Here is a 20,148-nt window from a genome sequence, read left to right on the forward strand (position 1 = left end):
CTGTGGTTTGGGTTTTTCTCGGGATTAGCCACTAACATCACCCACATTATTTTTATTGAGCACCTACAGTATGTAAAGCAACATACTTAGTGGGCATCCAAAAATCTAAGAAGCTCCACACTCCCAACTTTAAGAAGTTTATAACCTAGCTGAGGAGTTGGGGTGGCAGAGGAGTGGTCTAATACTAAAGTTATTGTCCTGGCTCCACAAAGCACATCTCATACCAGTTCAGATATAATCCCTCTAAGAAGCAGAATGCCATATGACAGCATAGGCTAAGAGCCAAGAACAGAACCAAGTGGAGTGGGGCTGGTAAGGATTTGGAGCTGTGTCTTCACAAGTTGAGACTCCCCTGGGTGGGTAGGGAAATGATACCACTGCTATCAGCTCTTTCATTTTCCATATTCCAGGTTGAGATAAATAAGGTTAGGAAGTGAATCTATCGGCCAGGCGTGGTGGCTCACGCCGGTAATCCCAGCACTTTGGGAGGCCGAGGCAGGTGGATCTCTTAAGGTCAGGAGTTCAAGACCAGCCTGGCCAACATGGTGAAACCCTGCCTCTACTAAAAATAAAAAATTAGCCAGGCATGGTGGCATGTGCCTGTAGTCCCAGCTACCTGGGAGGCTGAGGCATGAGAAATGCTTGAACGTGGGAGACAGAGGTTGCAGTGAGCCAAGATTGCGCCACTGCACTCCAGCCTGGGTGACAGAGTGAGACTCTGCCTTAAAAAAGAAAAAAAAAAATCTGAATCTATCTCCTATCTCCCAGCTGGGTGCAGTGGCTCACTTTGGGAGGCTGAGGTGGGAGGATTCCTTGAGTTCAGGAGTTCAAGACCAGCCTGGGTAACACAGTGAAACCCTGTCTGTATTCTCAATATAAATAATTTGTCTAAAACTTTTAAACAAAAGTTTAAGATTCTTTTCTGATAAAAAAGAATCCATCTCCCACTCCTGTTCCAAATTTGAGGAAAGCATTATTGACCTGGCAACAATAAACAGTAGAAAAAAAGAAATAGCAGAAATGGGCAAAAAAATATGTTCTCTGGATATAGAGATGAGGCCTCCAGGGGGCAGCACCAAGGCAGAGAAATAGACTAAGATCGCTCAGTGTTTTCCTTGGTCTGGGGCTCCCCACAGTTCCCCACCATCACTCCTCCCATTCCTTCCAACTTTATTTTTAGCTGCCATTGGGAGGGGGCAGGATGGGAGGGAAAGTAAAGAAAACAGAAAAGGAGAGGGACAGAGGCCAGAGGACTTCTCATACTGGACAGAAACCGATCAGGCATGGAACTCCCCTTCGTCACTCACCTGTTCTTGCCCCTGGTGTTCCTGACAGGTGAGGGAAGTTAACTTCTTGGTTTCTGGTGGGGATGGAAGATACATAGATTGTTTGGAATTGGGACCATTAGAGTTAAAATTCTTTGGGATTTAGGTTAGGAAGCGAACACTGGTTGTACATTTCTTGTATGTGTGTCTGTGTCCTTGTGCATTTTTATGCCCTCACATATGACTGTTTGAATATTGAGACTGGCAGGGGCTAAAGCTGCCTAGGACCTTGTGTAAGATTTGTATCTAATAATAATTATAATTGTATAATTATAATTGTATAATTATATATTATATATAATATACATATAATATATAACATAATTATATATTATATAGTTATATATTGTATATAATAATAATTATTATTTTTTAAAGATAGGGTCTCACTTTGTTGTCTAGGCTGGAGTGCAGTGGTGCAACCACAGCTCAGTAGTTGGGACTACTAGGTACGCGCCACCACGCACAGCTAATTTTTTTTTTTGAAACAGGGTCTCACTCTGTCACTCAAGCTGGAGTGCAGTGGCATGATCATGGCTCACTCTAGCCTCAACCTCCCAAGCTGAGGTGATCCTTCCATCTTAGCCTCCCGAGTAGCTGGGACTATAGGCGTGTGCTACCACGCCTGGCTAATTTTTTTTTTTTTAGAGACAGAGTTTTGCTATGTTGGCCAGGCTGGTCTTTAACTCCTGGACTCAAGCAATCCGCCCCCGACAGCCACCCAAAGTGCCGGGATTATAGGCATGAGCCACCATGCTTGGCTGAGATTTGTATCTAAATATATAAAATCTTCATCCTAAGCCCTATAGGGGTAAGGAGACAAAAAAGAAATGTGATGTGACCTTCCACGTGGCTAGTCTGATTCCTATTATCCCCTCCCTAACTTCTTACCCTTGGTGGTCCCTGGGGCCTGAGGCATAACTGACTAACTATGTGGTCAGAACTCTGGGTTTATCTAACCAATGAGCTGCAGTTTCTGGTCATACAGCCCTGCCAGTTTTCTGGATGCAAAACTGCTCACATACAAAACACCTTTCTGAAAATGAGCATGGTTTGGGATAAAGCTATAGCCATTGGTAATGGTGAGGGGGTAGCCTGAGAGGGGGTTGCTTAGAAGTACAGAGCAAGACATAGTTGGGGAAAGGACCATGGGAAGGACAAGAGGCCTGGAATTTTTCCTTGGCAGTGCCCTGTAATCATTGTTTCCTAAAATACCAGCTCTGATTTTAAAGGCATTGGGGTCAAAAGGGAAGATCAGCTAGGGTCGGGCACCTTTAGAGTGGGCTGAAGGCTGAGGAAACCATGGAGGTAGGTAGGGGACCAGTTGGGAGAGTAGATTAGTTAAAAAGGAAGCAGGTTGTGGGAAACTTCAGGATGATGGGACCCTTGGAAAGGATGGATGGCAAACTATGTGTGTGGGCAGGCGAGTGGCCCCACCCAGTTAATTACCACTGAGATTTCCAAGGCTGGAATCAACCAGGGACCTAGACATTGGAAAAAGACAGCGAGAGTGTGACAATGACACTGGAAGTCAGGAGGAGATAGAGAAGGAGAGAGCCAGACATGCAGTGCTCCTTAGCTTCCTTTCATTCCCCCTATCTTGGGGAGAATTGGAAGCAATGGTTGTTCTGGGGATACAGAAAGGCCCTATCCCTCTTTTGACCCTCACAGTTTGTTGAGGAGAGTGTGTGGAAGGAATGTTGTGGAAAAGAGTAGCCAGGCGCGGTGGCTCACGCCTGTAATCCCAGCACTTTGGGAGGCCGAGGCGGGCGGATCATGAGGTCAGGAGATCGAGACCATCCTGGCTAACACGGTGAAACTCCGTCTCTACTAAAAATAAGAAAAATTAGCCGGGCGAGGTGGCGGGCGCCTGTAGTGCCAGCTACACGGGAGGCTGAGGCAGGAGAATGGCGTGAACCCAGGGGGGCGGAGCCTGCAGTAAGCCGAGATCACGCCACTGCACTCCAGCCTGGGAGACAGAGAGACTCCGTCTCAAAAAAAAAAAAAAAAAAAAAAAGTAACTTGACCTTTTCAGACATGTCTGTGAATGAAATTTCAGGGGTGGGAATGGAAATACAGCTGTACATCAGCATGGCAGAGGGCCACAGTTTAGGCATCTGGACACAAACACAGGAAGGGAATCATCTTTGCCTGGAGCTCTGAGTACATGACACTGAGAGAGGCCAGAAAAGCTTATGAGTGAAAAAGCAGGCAGGCAGACTGAGATTAAGACGCTTCCTCACAGCTTCTCTCGGGCTGTGCCTCTAGCCATTCACTACCTCATACTAACATTATGATCCTGGCCCCACAGGTCTCTGCTCCCCCTTTAACCTGGATGAACATCACCCACGCCTATTCCCAGGGCCACCAGAAGCTGAATTTGGATACAGTGTCTTACAACATGTTGGGGGTGGACAGCGATGGTGAGGAAGAAACCGGAGTGCCAGGGGATTGGGACTGCAGTAGTGCTAACAAAGGGGAGGCAAGATAGATGGGACTCTAAACTAATCTGGCCTTTTGAAAGTGGCTGGGGCTCTAAACTTACCACCTCCATGCTCTTTCCCTTTGGCCTATGTCAAGGGTCATGTTTGCCCTGTGCTTACTTACATTCACATCCTCTTCCCAGGATGCTGGTGGGCGCCCCCTGGGATGGGCCTTCAGGCGACCGGAGGGGGGACGTTTATCGCTGCCCTGTAGGGGGGGCCCACAATGCCCCATGTGCCAAGGGCCACTTAGGTGAGAAGATGCCTGACCCTTCTCCTAACCCCTGACTTTGATACTCTAGAAGCTTCAACTCCCTATACCTCAGCTTTTTCACCCCTAAAATCCGCATACTCCCTGTCCCCAATCTGATACCAATCCCTGCTCATTCTCCTCCAAAATCACATGAATTCAAGCACCCCATCTATGACCCCATGATCTCATTCTCTTCCACCTCCTTCCAACCAGGTGACTACCAACTGGGAAATTCATCTCATCCTGCTGTGAATATGCACCTGGGGATGTCTCTGTTAGAGACAGACGGTGATGGGGGATTCATGGTGAGCTAAGGAGAGGGTGGTGGCAGTGTCTCTGAAGGTCCATAAAAGAAAAAAGAGAAGTGTGGTAAGGGAAAATGGTCTGTGTGGAGGGGTCAAGGAGTTAAAAACCCTAGAAAGCAAAAGGTAGGTAATGTCAGGGAGTAGTCTTCATGCCTCCTTCAACTGGGAGCGTGTTCTGAGGGTGCCCTCCCAAGCCTGGGAGTAACTATTTCCCCCATCCCCAGGCCTGTGCCCCTCTCTGGTCTCGTGCTTGTGGCAGCTCTGTCTTCAGTTCTGGGATATGTGCCCGTGTGGATGCTTCATTCCAGCCTCAGGGAAGCCTGGCACCCACTGCCCAACGTGAGCCAGAGGAAGGCTGAGTACTTGGTTCCCAGAAGGAGATACTGGGTGGGAAAAAGATGGGGCAAAGGGGTATGATGCCTGGCAGAGGGCCTGCATGGCTATCCTCATTGCTACCTAATGTGCTTGCAAAAGCTCCATGTTTCCTAACAGATTCAGACTCCTGGCCAGGTGTGGTGGCCCACACCTGTAATTCTAGCACTTTGGGAGGCCAAGGTGGGCAGATCACTTGAGGTCAGGAGTTGAAGACCAGCCTGGCCAACATGGTGAAACCCCATCTCTCCTAAAAAAAAAAAATACAAAAATTAGCTGGGTGCGCTGGTGCATGCCTGTAATCTCATCTACTCGGGAGGCTAAGACAGGAGACTCTCACTTCAACCCAGGAGGTGGAGGTTGCGGTGAGCCAAGATTGTGCCACTGCACTCTAGCCTGGGTGACAGAGTAAGCGAGACTCCATCTCAAAAATAATAATAATAATAATTCAGACTCCTTATCAGGAGTCCATGATCTGGCCTGGCGCAGTAACTCATGCCTGTAATCCCAACATTTTGGGAGGCCAACGCAGGAGGATTGCTTGAGGTCTGGAGGTTTGAGACCAGCCTGGGCAACATAGAGAGACCCCATCTCTACAAAAATAAAAAATAAAAAAATTAGCTGGGTATGGTGGTGCATGCCTGTGGTCCCAGCTACTCAGGAGGCCAAGGTGGGAGGATCACTTGAGCCCAGGTGGTCCAGGCTGCAGTGAGCCATGATTATGCCACTACACTCCAGCCTGGGCGACAGAGTGAGACTCTGTCTCAAAAACAAACAAAATGGGCCAGGCGCGGTGGCTCACGCCTGTAATCCCAGCACTTTGGGAGGCCGAGGCCAGTGGATCACGAGGTCAGGAGATTGAGACCATCCTGGCTAACACAGTAAAACCCTGTCTCTGCTAAAAACACAAAAAATTAGCCGGGTGTCGTGGCGGGCGCCTGTAGTCCCAGCTACTCGGGAGGCTGAGGCAGGAGAATGGCGTGAACCCAGGAGGCAGAGCTTGCAGTGAGCCGAGATTGCGCCACTGCACTCCAGCCTGGGCAACAGAGCGAGACTCCATCTCAAAAAAAAAAAATGTTCTCTACCCACATGCCTTTCCTAATATTCTCTTCTCCTTAAACATTTTCAGTCTTCATAGTTGCTACCATGTTTCATTCCTCACCATCAGAACCACTCTGCTTTAGTTCCCCCACCATACAGTCATTGCTATGTTCCTACATAGCATTTAATTCCTTCTTGTTTTTTAGAACATTGTATATATAAATTATATCTATGTATATAAATGTGTATGTGTGTGTGTGTTTATATACCTATATATACATATATATACATTTATATGTATACTTACATACACACAATTACTAAAGATTACTAAAGGAATATTTTATTAATTTCTACACTTACACAGAGCCTGGCACAGTACCTTCTTTGCATGTAAGAAGTGCCTTATAAATGTCTAAATTGAACGTGTCCTCCTGTGACCTCTTTCACTTGTTGCCCCCAGCTCAGTGTCTTCTACCTCAGTGTTCCCCTTCCTTCTAGGCTGCCCAACATACATGGATGTTGTCATTGTCTTGGATGGCTCCAACAGCATCTACCCCTGGTCTGAAGTTCAGACCTTCCTACGAAGACTGGTAGGGAAACTGTTTATTGACCCAGAACAGATACAGGTAAGAGAAGGCAATATGAGCTGGGCACAGTTGCTTGTGGCAGCTACTTAAGAGGTGGAGGTGGGAGGATCCCCTGAGGCCAGGAGTTCAAGACTAGCCTGGGCAATACAGTGAGACCTCATCTCTAAAAATATGAAAGAAAAAAAAAATAGCCAGGCATGGTGGCATGCGCCTACAGTCCCAGCTACTCAGGAGGCTGAGGCAAGAGATCAGTTGAGCCCAGGAGTTTGAGGCTGTAGTGAGCTTTGATCACACAACTGCACTCCAGCCTGGGTGAAAGAGTGAGACCTCATTTCTTAGAGAGAGAGAGAAAGGCAATATGGATGGGCTTGGAAGGGGAGAGACAGAGAGAGAGGGGATAAATGTAGGTGTTGTCTTCAGTAGTATCCAGGTGTTCATCTCTCCTCTCTTATATACTTTCTTCTTCCTCCTCTCCCCCCATCTCACATACATACATTTCATTTGAATGCGCTTTATTCCCAGGTGGGACTGGTACAGTATGGGGAGAGCCCTGTACATGAGTGGTCCCTGGGAGATTTCCGAACGAAGGAAGAAGTGGTGAGAGCAGCAAAGAACCTCAGTCGGCGGGAGGGACGAGAAACAAAGACTGCCCAAGCAATAATGGTGGCCTGGTGAGGCATTGGGAAGACAGGTGTGGGAGGCTAGAGCAATGAAGGCTTAGAAGAGTTAGGGCGGGGCCAGGCATGGTGGCTCACGCCTGTAATCCCAGCACTTTGGGAGGCAAGGCAGGCAGATCACGTGAGGTCAGGAGTTCGAGACCAGCCTGACCAACATGGAGAAACCCCATCTCTACTAAAAATACAAAATTAGCCAGGCGTGGTGGCGCATGCCTGTTCAGAGGCATGCTACTTCGGAGGCTGAGGCAGGAGAATCACTTAATCCCGGGAGGTGGAGGTTGCAGTGAGTCGAGATCACAACATTGCACTCCAGCCTGGGCAACGAGAGCAAAACTCCATCTAAAATAAAATAAAATAAAATGAAATGAAAATCTTTCCCTTAAAAAAAAAAAGAAGAAGAAGAAGAGTTAGGGCAGGTTTGGAGTGCAGTGTGTATATCCCAAGATGTCTTGCATACTTTCTTTGTATGTACACTAATGGTACAAAGAGGAAGGCTAAGTGGGCTGTCATTGTACTCCCTCTCACTGCATTTCTACAAAGTGTCTATGTCTGTGTCTCTCCATATTTCACAGACAGAAGTCTCTTTCTATCCCTCCACTCCAACAATGATCCTGGCCCACAGGTTCTCCACTACTGATGTCCTAGCCCACGTTCCAAACATGATCCAAAACTCATCTCTAGGGGCACGGTGGTAAAATTGAAACAAAACAAAACAACTCATCTCTGGGAGGAGTCCCTGCCCAGACCATTCTTTTCCGTTCTATATTTCATCGATATTTCTCCTCCCAAGTGCAATATTTGTTGAATGAATCTGAGTGTATGAACGTTGTACTTATTTGGACTGATAAGCTACTCTGTATGTTCTATGACATTCAAACATTTGAGCTCTCACTCCATGCCATCTCCATGTTAAATACTCAGGAAATGGCCTAAAAGGCAAGATGCCTGACCTCAGGGAAGTACTGATGTTAAATCCTGTGTGTGTGTGTGTGTGTGTGTGTGTGTGTGTGTGTGTGTGTGTGTCTGCATACATCTGATCTCACCTCACTCCTTTCTCTTCTCAGCACAGAAGGGTTCAGTCAGTCCCATGGGGGCCGACCCGAGGCTGCCAGGCTACTGGTGGTTGTCACTGATGGAGAGTCCCATGATGGAGAGGAGCTTCCTGCAGCACTAAAGGCCTGTGAGGCTGGAAGAGTGACACGCTATGGGATTGCAGTGAGAATTCACCCTGGATCTGGAAGAGTTGGGGAGTGGCAGGGGGGCAGTGTCTTGTGAACTGTCCAAGGACTGGGAACTTGAGGAAAACAAGGGCATTAACTACTTCCCAGACTTCAGCCACAGCATGTTAGTTGGCTGTGTTCTGTACCAACTCTAACGCCTCATTCCTTGATCTTATGACCTCTTAGGTCCTTGGTCACTACCTCCGGCGGCAGCGAGATCCCAGCTCTTTCCTGAGAGAAATTAGAACTATTGCCAGTGATCCAGATGAGCGATTCTTCTTCAATGTCACAGATGAGGCTGCTCTGACTGACATTGTGGATGCACTAGGAGATCGGATTTTTGGCCTCGAAGGTGAGGATTACTCTGGAGAAATGGACAGGGCGGGAGAAGTTCTGGAGTGTAGGTGGGGCTCTGGAGTGAGTTCAGTAGGTCAGAGGGGAAACTGTCTTCCCCTGATATTGTCTCAATGTTTTCTCATGACCAAGGGTCCCATGCAGAAAACGAAAGCTCTTTTGGGCTGGAAATGTCTCAGATTGGTTTCTCCACTCATCGGCTAAAGGTTGGACAGATTGACCCCTTCATTACTTCTCCCATTCTCTGACTCAGATAACTTCAACCACAGGGCCCTCCAGATTCCTCCTTTAACCAGCCTCCATGCTCACCTTCCCATGCCTTTCCAACTGATCCCAGCAGACCCTCAGTGATCTTTTCACTCCTGGAACGTTTTTTTCTCTTTATTCCCCACTGTCTTCTCAGTGACCCCATCTGCTTCTGTCCCACAGGATGGGATTCTTTTTGGGATGGTGGGGGCCTATGACTGGGGAGGCTCTGTGCTATGGCTTGAAGGAGGCCACCGCCTTTTCCCCCCACGAATGGCACTGGAAGACGAGTTCCCCCCTGCATTGCAGAACCATGCAGCCTACCTGGGTGAGCAGCAGAGAGTTGCAGAGGACTTACAGGGTAGGGGAGGAAATACATCCCTAGTGGGGGTGGGTATGAAATACTCCCTCTTAACTCATGCGGTTTCTCACTGACCTCTGGCTACTTCCCTTGGGACCTCCTGCTATGCCTTTAGGGAACCCCCCTACTCTGGACCCCATCTTCTTTTCCTTTACCTCTGTTACTTTGCCCACTTCTAGGTTACTCTGTTTCTTCCATGCTTTTGCGGGGTGGACGCCGCCTGTTTCTCTCTGGGGCTCCTCGATTTAGACATCGAGGAAAAGTCATCGCCTTCCAGCTTAAGAAAGATGGGGCTGTGAGGGTTGCCCAGAGCCTCCAGGGGGAGCAGGTAGGGCATCCAAGGAAGGGTGGGACCTTTGGATTCCCAGGGACCTCTGGGCTGTTGGGGAGGAGTGTGAAGTGGGTAAGAGAGAGGCCTCCAAAGTCTGTGCGGAATTCTGGTTGGCAGAGTCTGTCAGGGATGTAAGGAGCAGACTAGCAGGCTGGTGAGTGCTTCCCACTGAGTCTACTTGTCTACAGTTACCTTCCCTTTTCTCTGGGGTCATCATCACCCACCATTCCCCAGATTGGTTCATACTTTGGCAGTGAGCTCTGCCCATTGGATACAGATAGGGATGGAACAACTGATGTCTTACTTGTGGCTGCCCCCATGTTCCTGGGACCCCAGAACAAGGAAACAGGACGTGTTTATGTGTATCTGGTAGGCCAGGTGAGACTTGCTGGGACCCCCTGCCCTGGACTTGCATTGTGGGGGTGGAGGGAGGAAAGGAGGGAAGGTGCACATATTTGAGGGTTTGCTGAGAGGTTGGGTCTGCCAGATTAGCATCTTCTATCTTCTCTCCTCCACCAGCAGTCCTTGCTGACCCTCCAAGGAACACTTCAGCCAGAACCCCCCCAGGATGCTCGGTTTGGCTTTGCCATGGGAGCTCTTCCTGATCTGAACCAAGATGGTTTTGCTGATGTGGCTGTGGGGGCACCTCTGGAAGATGGGCACCAGGGAGCACTGTACCTGTACCATGGAACCCAGAGTGGAGTCAGGCCCCATCCTGCCCAGGTCAGGAGTACCCAAATAAAGCAGGGGCACGGTTGTAGGAAGAGGAATAGGGGGATGCTCTTTGCTTGTCAATAGTCCCCTTGGCTTGAGACCCAAACTGAACAAGTGCTTTTATTAGTAGGCAAAAACATAAGGCAGTGGACAGGTTGCTGAACTAAGAACTCCTGAACACAGGCAAGTTTCTCTTATTCCCAGGACTGACGGGAGCATTATAAAGAGCAAGGCATGGCCGGGTGTGGTGGTTCACGCCTGTAATCCCAGCACTTTGGAAGGCTGAGGCAGGCAGATCACCTGAGGTCAGGAGTTTGAGACCAGCCTGGCCAACATGATGAAACTCTACTAAAAATACAAAAAATTAGCCGGGCCTGGTGGCGCACACCTATAATCCCAGCTACTCAGGAGGCTAGGGCAGGAGAATCGCTTGAACCTGGGAGGCGGAGGTTACAGTGAGCCAAGATCACACCATTGCACTCCAGCCTGGGCAACAAGAGTGAAACTCCATCTCAAAAATAAATAAATAAATAAAAAGAAAGAGCAAGGCAGGAGGCCTGAGAAACTAGGTGTATGGGTCCCTGCCTCAGTCTTCTCTCTCTTCCTCTCAGAGGATTGCTGCTGCCTCCATGCCACACGCCCTCAGCTACTTTGGCCGAAGTGTGGATGGTCGGCTAGATCTGGATGGAGATGATCTGGTCGATGTGGCTGTGGGTGCCCAGGGGGCAGCCATCCTGCTCAGGTGAGGGGTCCCAGCTCAGGTGGTGGTGGAAAGCATAGCATAGCTGTTAAAGGCAAGGGCCTTAAAGTCACAGACGGAGATTTGGTTTTCTTGGTCAACTTACTCTGTGCCTCCATTCTTAGTTTATAAAATGACAGTAGTAATAGTACCTACCTTATAGGTTTATTGTGAAGATTAAATGAGATAATCCATATAATGATTTGAACACAGTGCCTAGCATGTAAGTGCGTATTGAAGTGAATCTAGGGCTGGGTACAGTGGCTCACACCTGTAATCCCAGCACTTTGGGAGGCGAAGGTAGGAGGATCATTTGAGGCCAGGAGTTCAAGACCAGCCTGACCAACATGGTGAAACCCCATCTCTACTAAAAATACAAAAAATTAGCTGAGCATGGTTGTGGGCGCCAGTAATCCCAGCTACTCGGGAGGCTGAGGCAGGAGAATCACTTGAACCCAGGAGGCAGAGGTTGCAGTGAGCTGAGATCGCCCCACTGCACTCCAGCACGGGCCACAGAGTGAAACTCCATCTCAAAAAAAAAAAAAAAAAAGATCAATGACATGAATCTATTATCTTACTTCTGTCAGAGGGTTCGGGGGAGGGTGACATGTGCATTCAGCCCCTCCTTCTTTGTTTTGACCATGGGGAAGCAAACACTGGGCTTGCACTTCTCAGAGGGCTTACCTCCTACTGCTAGAATTTCTTTTCCACACTGTTCCCAGCTCCCGGCCCATTGTCCATCTGACCCCATCACTGGAGGTGACCCCACAGGCCATCAGTGTGGTTCAGAGGGACTGTAGGCGGCGAGGCCAAGAGGCAGTCTGTCTGACTGCAGCCCTTTGCTTCCAAGTGACCTCCCGTACTCCTGGTCGCTGGGATCACCAATTCTGTGAGTGACTAAAATGCATCACAGGCAACTCTCAATTCCTTGCATGCCTTCCTCACTAGACCCCTTTCCACCCTCACTCTTGCCTCCTTCATTCAGACATGAGGTTCACCGCATCACTGGATGAATGGACTGCTGGGGCACGTGCAGCATTTGATGGCTCTGGCCAGAGGTTGTCCCCTCGGAGGCTCCGGCTCAGTGTGGGGAATGTCACTTGTGAGCAGCTACACTTCCATGTGCTGGTAAGGAGAGGGCAGTAACTGCTTAGCTTCAGGGCCTGAGAATGAGGAGAAAGCTGGGTCAGAGGAGGAATTTTAGCTGAATCAGCAAGAAAGCCAAAACCGGGAAAATGAGATGATTCAGACTTTGGAGTCAGGGCTGATCTGGGTTTGAATCCTAGCTCTGCCATTTACCACCTATGAATTCTGGCAAGTCCAACCCTCAGTTTTCTTGTCTGCAAAGGGGTGATAATAATAACCGTATCATAGGAGTTGTATTAAAATTAAATTTAGCCGGGCGCAGTGGCTCACGCTTGTAATCCCAGCACTTTGGGAGGCCGAGGCAGGCGGATCACAAGGTCAGGAGATCGAGACCATCCTGGCTAACATGGTGAAACCCCATCTGTACTAAAATTACAAAAAATTAGCCGGGCGTGGTGGCAGGTGCCTGTAGTCCCAGCTACTCGGGAGGCTGAGGCAGGAGAATGGCCTGAACCCAGGAGGCAGAGCTTGCAGTAAGCCGAGATCATGCCACTGCACTCCAGCCTGGGCGACAGAGCGAGACTCCGTCTCAAAAATAAATAAATTAATTAATTAATTAACTAATTAATTAAATTTAGTAATACAGTTAAGATCTTAGGACAGTGCCCAGCACACAGAAAATGCTTCATAAATGATCACTACAATTATCACAAGATCCTTGACTCTGTGACTCTGTGACTCTGTTTTCCTTCAGGATACATCAGATTACCTCCGGCCAGTGGCCTTGACTGTGACCTTTGCCTTGGACAATACTACAAAGCCAGGGCCTGTGCTGAATGAGGGCTCACCCACCTCTATACAAAAGCTGGTCAGCAGTGCCATGCCCTGCCCCTTGCTCCCAACACTGCCCTCCTTCAAGAGAAAAGGGAGGGAGGGAGAAGACATGAGATCATGGTGAAATCTGACCTGGGCTCCTCTAATCAAAATATACCCACTTTTGTCTTTTCACTTTCCCCCTATTCTATTCCTTTCCTCCTTGCTTTCCTCTCAACCCTTAGCCCCTTCCCTTTCTTCCAGGTCCCCTTCTCAAAGGATTGTGGCCCTGACAACGAATGTGTCACAGACCTGGTGCTTCAAGTGAATATGGACATCAGAGGCTCCAGGTTGGATGGACATGTACTAGGCAAACCAGGGTGACCTGAGACAGACTGGAAGGGACTTGAAGGGCGGGTAGGGGGTTGTTTCTTACCCATGATAACAAAAGTGAGACTTTTGGCACTCCCCTCCTTCAACTCCTGGTCTCTCCCTCATTCATCATTCCCAGGAAGGCCCCATTTGTGGTTCGAGGTGGCTGGCGGAAAGTGCTGGTATCTACAACTCTGGAGAACAGAAAGGAAAATGCTTACAATACTAGCCTGAGTCTCATCTTCTCTAGAAACCTCCACCTGGCCAGTCTCACTCCTCAGGTGCCTTTGGAGGAGGGGGTGTGGGAGAAGGAAAGAAAGGAGGAGGAAGAAGATTGGGGTATTGGCCTCAGCTGTGAGGTCCTCTAGAGAAAGGCTCAGTGTTTAGAGGCTGTGGGTAGGACAGCAGTTGCAGCCCCAGCTCCAGCTTCTATCTCCATTCCCCTGCCCTCAGAGAGAGAGCCCAATAAAGGTGGAATGTGCCGCCCCTTCTGCTCATGCCCGGCTCTGCAGTGTGGGGCATCCTGTCTTCCAGACTGGAGCCAAGGTGGGTTGGGGTCTAGGATGAAAAGAGGGCTCTAGGAGGGCAGAGGCTGGGATCTGAGGGTCCTGGGACTTCAGGGAAGGGGGCGCACAAGGGCTCCTGTTCCTCTGTAGTTTTTCCATGAGGAAGACTCTACCATTACCCTGTGTCCCCTGCCCCTAGGTGACCTTTCTGCTAGAGTTTGAGTTTAGCTGCTCCTCTCTCCTGAGCCAGGTCTTCGTGAAGCTGACTGCCAGCAGGTGAGAATGAAGGGAACTTTCTTCCAGACCTCTCCTCCTACTGAGTCTTGACTGGAGGGGTGGGGAGGAACAACATTGATTCCTCTATTAACAGAGAAGGGTGTCTTCTGAGGAGGGGTTGAGATGTGAGCCTCTCCCCTCTGACCCTACAGTGACAGCCTGGAGAGAAATGGGACCCTTCAAGATAACACAGCCCAGACCTCAGCCTACATCCAATATGAGCCCCACCTCCTGTTCGCTAGGTATGCCCAGCTTCTAGGGTGGGACCCAGTTCTGACCTCAGACTCATACCCTTATGCTGCTTCCCTCCCCTTCCATGTGCCTCAGTTTTTCCAAAAACCCAAGCCCTTGCGGCTGCTCAGTCTTTTTGCCCTCAATCCTATTCATGCTGAATCTTCCCTTTTAAGCATCTTACTTTCCTAGGTATAGTGTTTTGCCACGCCTTGGGCACTGGAGCTGGGATGAGGGGATATGGGATGTAGCCATAAAGCTTGCATTGTCTGTGTCATGTTCTACTTCTGTCTTCTCCATGTACCCCCATCTCTTTATCCATGTGCTGGCCCTGCCTCCTCTGAATCCACGTCTGTGTGCTGATCATGTGCCCCTGTGTCTGTGTTATGGCTGTGACCATGTACTTCCTGACTTGGTGTTCATACAGTGAGTCTACCCTGCACCGCTATGAGGTTCACCCATATGGGACCCTCCCAGTGGGTCCTGGCCCAGAATTCAAAACCACTCTCAGGGTGAGAAGCTGGAGGGGTCTTGGCATGAGGAGAATGTGGGGGAACAACATCTTTGTGGGAAAAGGATGGGAAGGGTCTCTCTTGGATTTTAATGGTATCTAGGGTGAAGGGGAACAAATGAGGAAGGGTCTTCTGTCTCCCACTTCTTCCTATTCCCAACCTTCCTCTTAGGTTCAGAACCTAGGCTGCTATGTGGTCAGTGGCCTCATCATCTCAGCCCTCCTTCCAGCTGTGGCCCATGGGGGCAATTACTTCCTATCACTGTCTCAAGTCATCACTAACAATGTGAGTCTGGTCTAGGAGGGCATGGAATCCTGCCACCTTGAGCTGGTGAACTCACTGAAGCTGGACACCACACCAGCTCCCTATCTGTTGGGCCTCTGCTCTTGGGGCTCTTCTCTCTGGGGGGCTTTCTTTTTACACATGTGGCTTATTAGAGAGAAGAAAAAGGTATTATAAGGGGAAGAACTACAAGGGTGTAGGTATGTTCCAACTCAGCCTTGAGTGGCTAGCACCACCCCATCAGGAGGGTCTTTCAAGTTGGATCTTCCTCTAGGCAAGTTGCATAGTGCAGAACCTGACTGAACCCCCAGGCCCACCTGTGCATCCAGAGGAGCTTCAACACACAAACAGACTGGTATGAGTCACAAACGGGTGTCCAGAGTGGGAATGCAAGTGGAGTTGGGTGACTTGGGACAAGAGGTTAGGAACTGGAGCAGGGAAGAAGGGATCTTTCCACCCCAGGGTCCTGATCTGGAGTGGGAATGAAAATGGAGTCAGGTGCCTTGGGACAAGACTGTGTGAACTAGAGGTGGGGAAAGAGGATCTTTCTACCCCAGAGTCCTGATCTGTCTCTCTCTCTCTCTTCTGTTAGAATGGAAACAATACTCAGTGTCAGGTGGTGAGGTGCCACCTTGGGCAGCTGGCAAAGGGGATCGAGGTCTCTGTTGGACTATTGAGGCTGGTTCACAATGAATTTTTCCGAAGAGTAAGCCTTTCCTTTTCTACTACTCCCCACTTCTGCTCCTTTCTGGAACTTTAGCATAGGTTTTGGAGGTAGACAGACCCACGTTCAAGTTTCACTTTTGCCTCTTACCAGCTATTTGACCATGAGCAAGTTATTTCATCTCTCTAAGCCTCTTTTTCCTAATCTCTAAAATGGGAAGATAATACCAATTTCATGGGGTTGTTATAAAGAATAAATGAATAATGAGCTGGACATATGGTGAACACTCAGTGGAAGCTAGTTATTATCCTTGTATTTTCCTCCACTGACCATTCCTTTTTTTTTTTTTTTTCTGACCATTCCTTAGTGCTGTATCAATCAACATTTGCAGGATACCTAAATTTAATCAGTTAAGAATCCATCAAGTTCCTATTACGTAAAAGGCCCTGTATTAGGTTGACACTGAGAATATCTCCAACATTTAGCCTCATGCCTAACTCATTGTAGGCGCTTAACATATTTTTGCTAAATGAATGAATTATTGATATTACATGCAGGATTTGTACTGGGGAGTGATGGGAAGTAAGATTGTATAGGTGAGAGGGATCTAGATTATGAAAGGCCTCTGAAGCCAGGGAGAAATTGAACTTAATATGACAGGTAGTAAGGAGTCAGTGTGAGTTCCTCCTGGGCAGGGAAATGGCATCTTAATTGTAATGGCTGTTTGGCACTAAGGTCAATGTTGTGCTTTCCCATATCTACCTGGAATAACAGAAGATCCCTGGGATGTCATCATATGTTTTAGGGAAGTTAAGTCCAATAAACCACCCTTCTCCAAGTCTCTGTCCTTCTTTGGTATCTTTTTTTCATTAGTCTATTCATGCTTTCAACAAAGATTTATTAAGAAACCACTACATGGCCGGGCGCGGTGGCTCACGGCTGTAATCCCTGCACTTTGGGAGGCCAAGGTGGGCAGATCATGAGATCAGGAGATCGAGACCATCCTGGCTAACACGGTGAAACCCTGTCTCTATTAAAAATAAAAAAATTAGCCAGGTGTGGTGGCAGGCGCCTATAGTCCCAGCTACTTGGGAGGTTGAGGCAGGAGAATGGCATTAACCCGAGAGATGGAGTTTGCAGTGAGCCGAGATCATGCCACTGCACTCCAGCCTGGGTGACAGAGCGAGACTCCATCTCAAAAAAAAAAAAAAAAGAAATCACTACATACTTGGTACTCTGCTATCTAGTAGGCACTAAGGACACAAAGGTTAGTAAGGCACAGCCTTTAACCTAGAGGATCTTATAGTTCAGGAGTGAAAAACAGAAGTAAACACCAGTGTTGGTGGGGGTTAGGAGGAATGATTTCCCTAAATCCCAGAGGGGATGACATCTAAACTTCAATCTAAAGGAGGGGTAGAGGTCAGCCAAAGGAAAGAGGAGTAGAATGCATTTCAGGTAAAGCACCAGATGTATTGATTGTCCTTGGAAAACAAACAGCAGCAGCAGATGTGACCAGGGGTTTTCCATCTATTACCCTTCCTCTCTTTTCCCATTGGTCTTCAGCCTTTTCTTCTGGTCTTGAGAGCCCTCAACATTATGCCTCTCAGCCTCAACTTTGCTGTTGGGATTCCAAAGAACTATATCACCTGATAATGGCTCATTTTAAATGTCTTCCTATCCACTTGTTCCATAGGCCAAGTTCAAGTCCCTGACGGTGGTCAGCACCTTTGAGCTGGGAACCGAAGAGGGCAGTGTCCTACAGCTGACTGAAGCCTCCCGTTGGAGTGAGGTAGGGCTGGAGACCGAGTCTGAGAGCTGTGAAAATAATGATGATGGGTATGTGGTAGGGCCACCCGTGGGCTTTTTCAGAACGAAGGCATCTCCATCAGGCAGCAGGATCCTAGTGTTCCACTGCCGCCATTCCTGCCTCACTTTCTTTCCTTTAAGTAGCAGGAGGTTATTTATTCTATTTGGGGGCTGGCTTTGATACAATGTGGGGTGAGACTAGCTGGGTTATAGGATGCATGTAGAAAACTACTCTTCTGTCCACGCAGAGCCTCTTGGAGGTGGTTCAGACCCGGCCTATCCTCATCTCCCTGTGGATCCTCATAGGCAGTGTCCTGGGAGGGTTGCTCCTGCTTGCTCTCCTTGTCTTCTGCCTGTGGAAGGTAAGCACTGCTTTAGTGGGGAGTGTGGAGCATGATGCCCATGAGTTGAGGGATCCTTGATTATAGCAGAGAGAACAGGATTTGTGCTGGGCAGCTAACCAGGCTGTGGATGTCATGCCCAGATCTCCTTCACTGTACCCCACAAATGTTGGTTAAATTATTCTAAGCCAAATAAAATAAATTTGAATTCCATTTTTGGAAACAGAACAAAAGTGAAGACCTCAGATAAGTCTGAGAGCTACTGGCAAGGTTCCCAGTCTAGGCATTTGGCAGTGATGCTTATCTTTTCTTCTACAGCTTGGCTTCTTTGCCCATAAGAAAATCCCTGAGGAAGAAAAAAGAGAAGAGAAGTTAGAGCAATGAATGTAGAATAAGGGTCTAGAAAGTCCTCCCTGGCAGCTTCTTCAAGAGACTTGCATAAAAGCAGAGGTTTGGGGGCTCAGATGGGACAAGAAGCCGCCTCTGGACTATCTCCCCAGACCAGCAGCCTGACTTGACTTTTGAGTCCTAGGATGCTGCTGGCTAGAGATGAGGCTTTACCTCAGACAAGAAGAGCTGGCACCAAAACTAGCCATGCTCCCACCCTCTGCTTCCCTCCTCCTCATGATCCTGGTTCCATAGCCAACACTGGGGCTTTTGTTTGGGGTCCTTTTATCCCCAGGAATCAATAATTTTTTTGCCTAGGTGCCTGACTCCTTTCAGATTCCCTCTTTATCTTCCCTCACAGTTTGGAAAGGATGAGGGTTATCTTCCTCGATTCTTCCACCCTCTCACTTTCCTGCCTGTTCCCCACTCCACAGGAGGGAGCTGACGTTGGCTTGAAAGGAGTAAAGTCAACATCTGCTGCTTTCCTGTGGACTCTGGTGATTCATAGAGCCTGATGGGGAGAGTCAACAGGAAAAAAGGAGGGAGGAGGAAAAGCCACAAGAGACATTCTGTACAATTCCAAGGAACAGAGAAGCCTTTAGACAGGCAACTGCCATCCCCCCTGAAACCTGAGACCTGTAGTGCACTCGACCGCCCTCAGGTGTTGGTGAAACAGAGCTGCCCCCAGGCTCGCTGGGCATAGGCTTCCTGATTCCAAGCCTTTTCTGGGAGCAAAGCCAGGGCCTGGTGCCTGATTTTCTGAAGCCAGGAGCCCTCAGGTGGCTGGAGCTGGAATAGCAGGGAGGACTGGGTGTACCTAGGCAGTATTTTCTCTACTTCTCTCAAGTCTTATACTCACTCTTGAGCCCTCCTTGGGGCCTGCTTAGAAAGCAGACAGGAGAGAGAGTACTGCTACTTGATGATGGGAAATGCTTTCACTTTACCAGCTTTGGGAAGCAGCAGCCCCATGGGATCTAAAAGTGTGGAGTCTGCATTAAGAAACCTACATGGGTGGCATGGGGCTCTGGGGAGCAAGCCCTTACTTGCTCAGCACTGGTTATGTAGCACAAATAGCTCCTAGGAAAATGTTTCTGGGGCAACCCTAGAACCCTGGTCATATTTTGCAGGGTTTCTCTGGTGGAATCAGTTTGCCAGCCCTTGCTTGATGCTTACTGGAAATCTCCAGGTTAATTTCTATCTCTGATCCCTCCCCAACCCACTCCATATTTGGGTCATGGACAGTAAAGGCAGTTGGATTCTTATAGACAACTGGGTAACTTATATTTCTTTGTAATCAAGACTTGAGATATCGAAGTCAGTTATTGGTCTCCAGAGTGCAGCTCTGGGAGCCTTTTGAAGAATCAGCACTCATTAAGAGCTGAGAAGAGAGAAGACCTGATTGGGTGGTTGACTAGCAGTCACAGAACCTGTCCTCCCAGGCTGTTCCTGAGGCCTGACCACAGTATTTATTTTGGCATGTCTCTGGCCTTCTGCAGAGGCCCACCCTCATGGGCATTGTCTCTGTTTCCCAGTGGGGTGGACAGTATATCAGATGGTCAGAACAAATAAAGTTCAGTGTCAAATGACTTTTGGCTCTATATGTATTCCCTAGGATATAGACTGCTCAGTAATAGTGAGAGGTAGATACTTGTTTTGCCTGGGATTTTACAGAGTGGAGTCCCTGGAAGGCAAAGTTAAGAAGTATTTTAAGTGTTTTCTGTGGCTTTCCCACAGGAGATGTATTCTAGCCTCCTGTAATTCTCACCTGCTTAAGTGACCAGAAAGTATAAAGGTCTGGGAAGCACAGAGGCTTAGATTGAAATCCTATCTGCCATTTATTAGCTGTATGGCCTTCAGCAAA

At 48.5% G+C, this 20,148-nt stretch overlaps 1 protein-coding gene across 4 annotated transcripts; it reads left to right on the forward strand.

The window, feature by feature from the left end:
* The first annotated feature begins 56 nt into the window (after window positions 1-56).
* ITGA10 (integrin subunit alpha 10) lies at window positions 57-19,873 on the forward strand. 4 transcript variants are annotated; one of them, XM_514418.7, is made up of 30 exons: window positions 57-1,335; window positions 3,637-3,748; window positions 3,952-4,061; window positions 4,275-4,366; window positions 4,591-4,705; window positions 6,281-6,408; window positions 6,892-7,040; window positions 8,111-8,261; window positions 8,453-8,618; window positions 8,753-8,826; window positions 9,050-9,194; window positions 9,407-9,555; window positions 9,793-9,936; window positions 10,078-10,281; window positions 10,884-11,014; window positions 11,734-11,900; window positions 11,997-12,139; window positions 12,852-12,965; window positions 13,175-13,260; window positions 13,422-13,563; window positions 13,736-13,828; window positions 13,988-14,064; window positions 14,217-14,306; window positions 14,723-14,807; window positions 14,979-15,092; window positions 15,364-15,444; window positions 15,682-15,795; window positions 17,447-17,542; window positions 17,808-17,921; window positions 18,219-19,873. In XM_514418.7, the coding sequence occupies exons 1-30, from the start codon at window positions 1,284-1,286 to the stop codon at window positions 18,282-18,284; spliced, it is 3,504 nt and encodes a 1,167-aa protein (XP_514418.4). In that variant the 5' UTR covers window positions 57-1,283; the 3' UTR covers window positions 18,285-19,873. The 4 variants fall into 4 exon arrangements, 1 of the variants encoding a protein (XP_514418.4); XR_010158627.1 differs by lacking the exon at window positions 14,723-14,807; XR_010158628.1 differs by lacking the exons at window positions 14,723-14,807; window positions 14,979-15,092.
* The last annotated feature ends 275 nt before the right edge of the window (window positions 19,874-20,148 follow it).

Source organism: Pan troglodytes, chromosome 1 (assembly GCF_028858775.2).
Source record: "Pan troglodytes isolate AG18354 chromosome 1, NHGRI_mPanTro3-v2.0_pri, whole genome shotgun sequence".
In the NCBI taxonomy this organism is placed as follows: Eukaryota; Metazoa; Chordata; class Mammalia; order Primates; family Hominidae; genus Pan; species Pan troglodytes.

Bases quoted from the DNA above. Each gene is read 5' to 3' on its own strand.
- ITGA10 (XM_514418.7), top strand. From the start codon at position 1,284: ATGGAACTCCCCTTCGTCACTCACCTGTTCTTGCCCCTGGTGTTCCTG. The intron at 4,706-6,280 runs GTGAGCCAGAGG...CCTTCCTTCTAG, and splicing joins CCTGGCACCCACTGCCCAAC to GCTGCCCAACATACATGGAT. The intron at 11,015-11,733 runs GTGAGGGGTCCC...CACTGTTCCCAG, and splicing joins GGGGCAGCCATCCTGCTCAG to CTCCCGGCCCATTGTCCATC.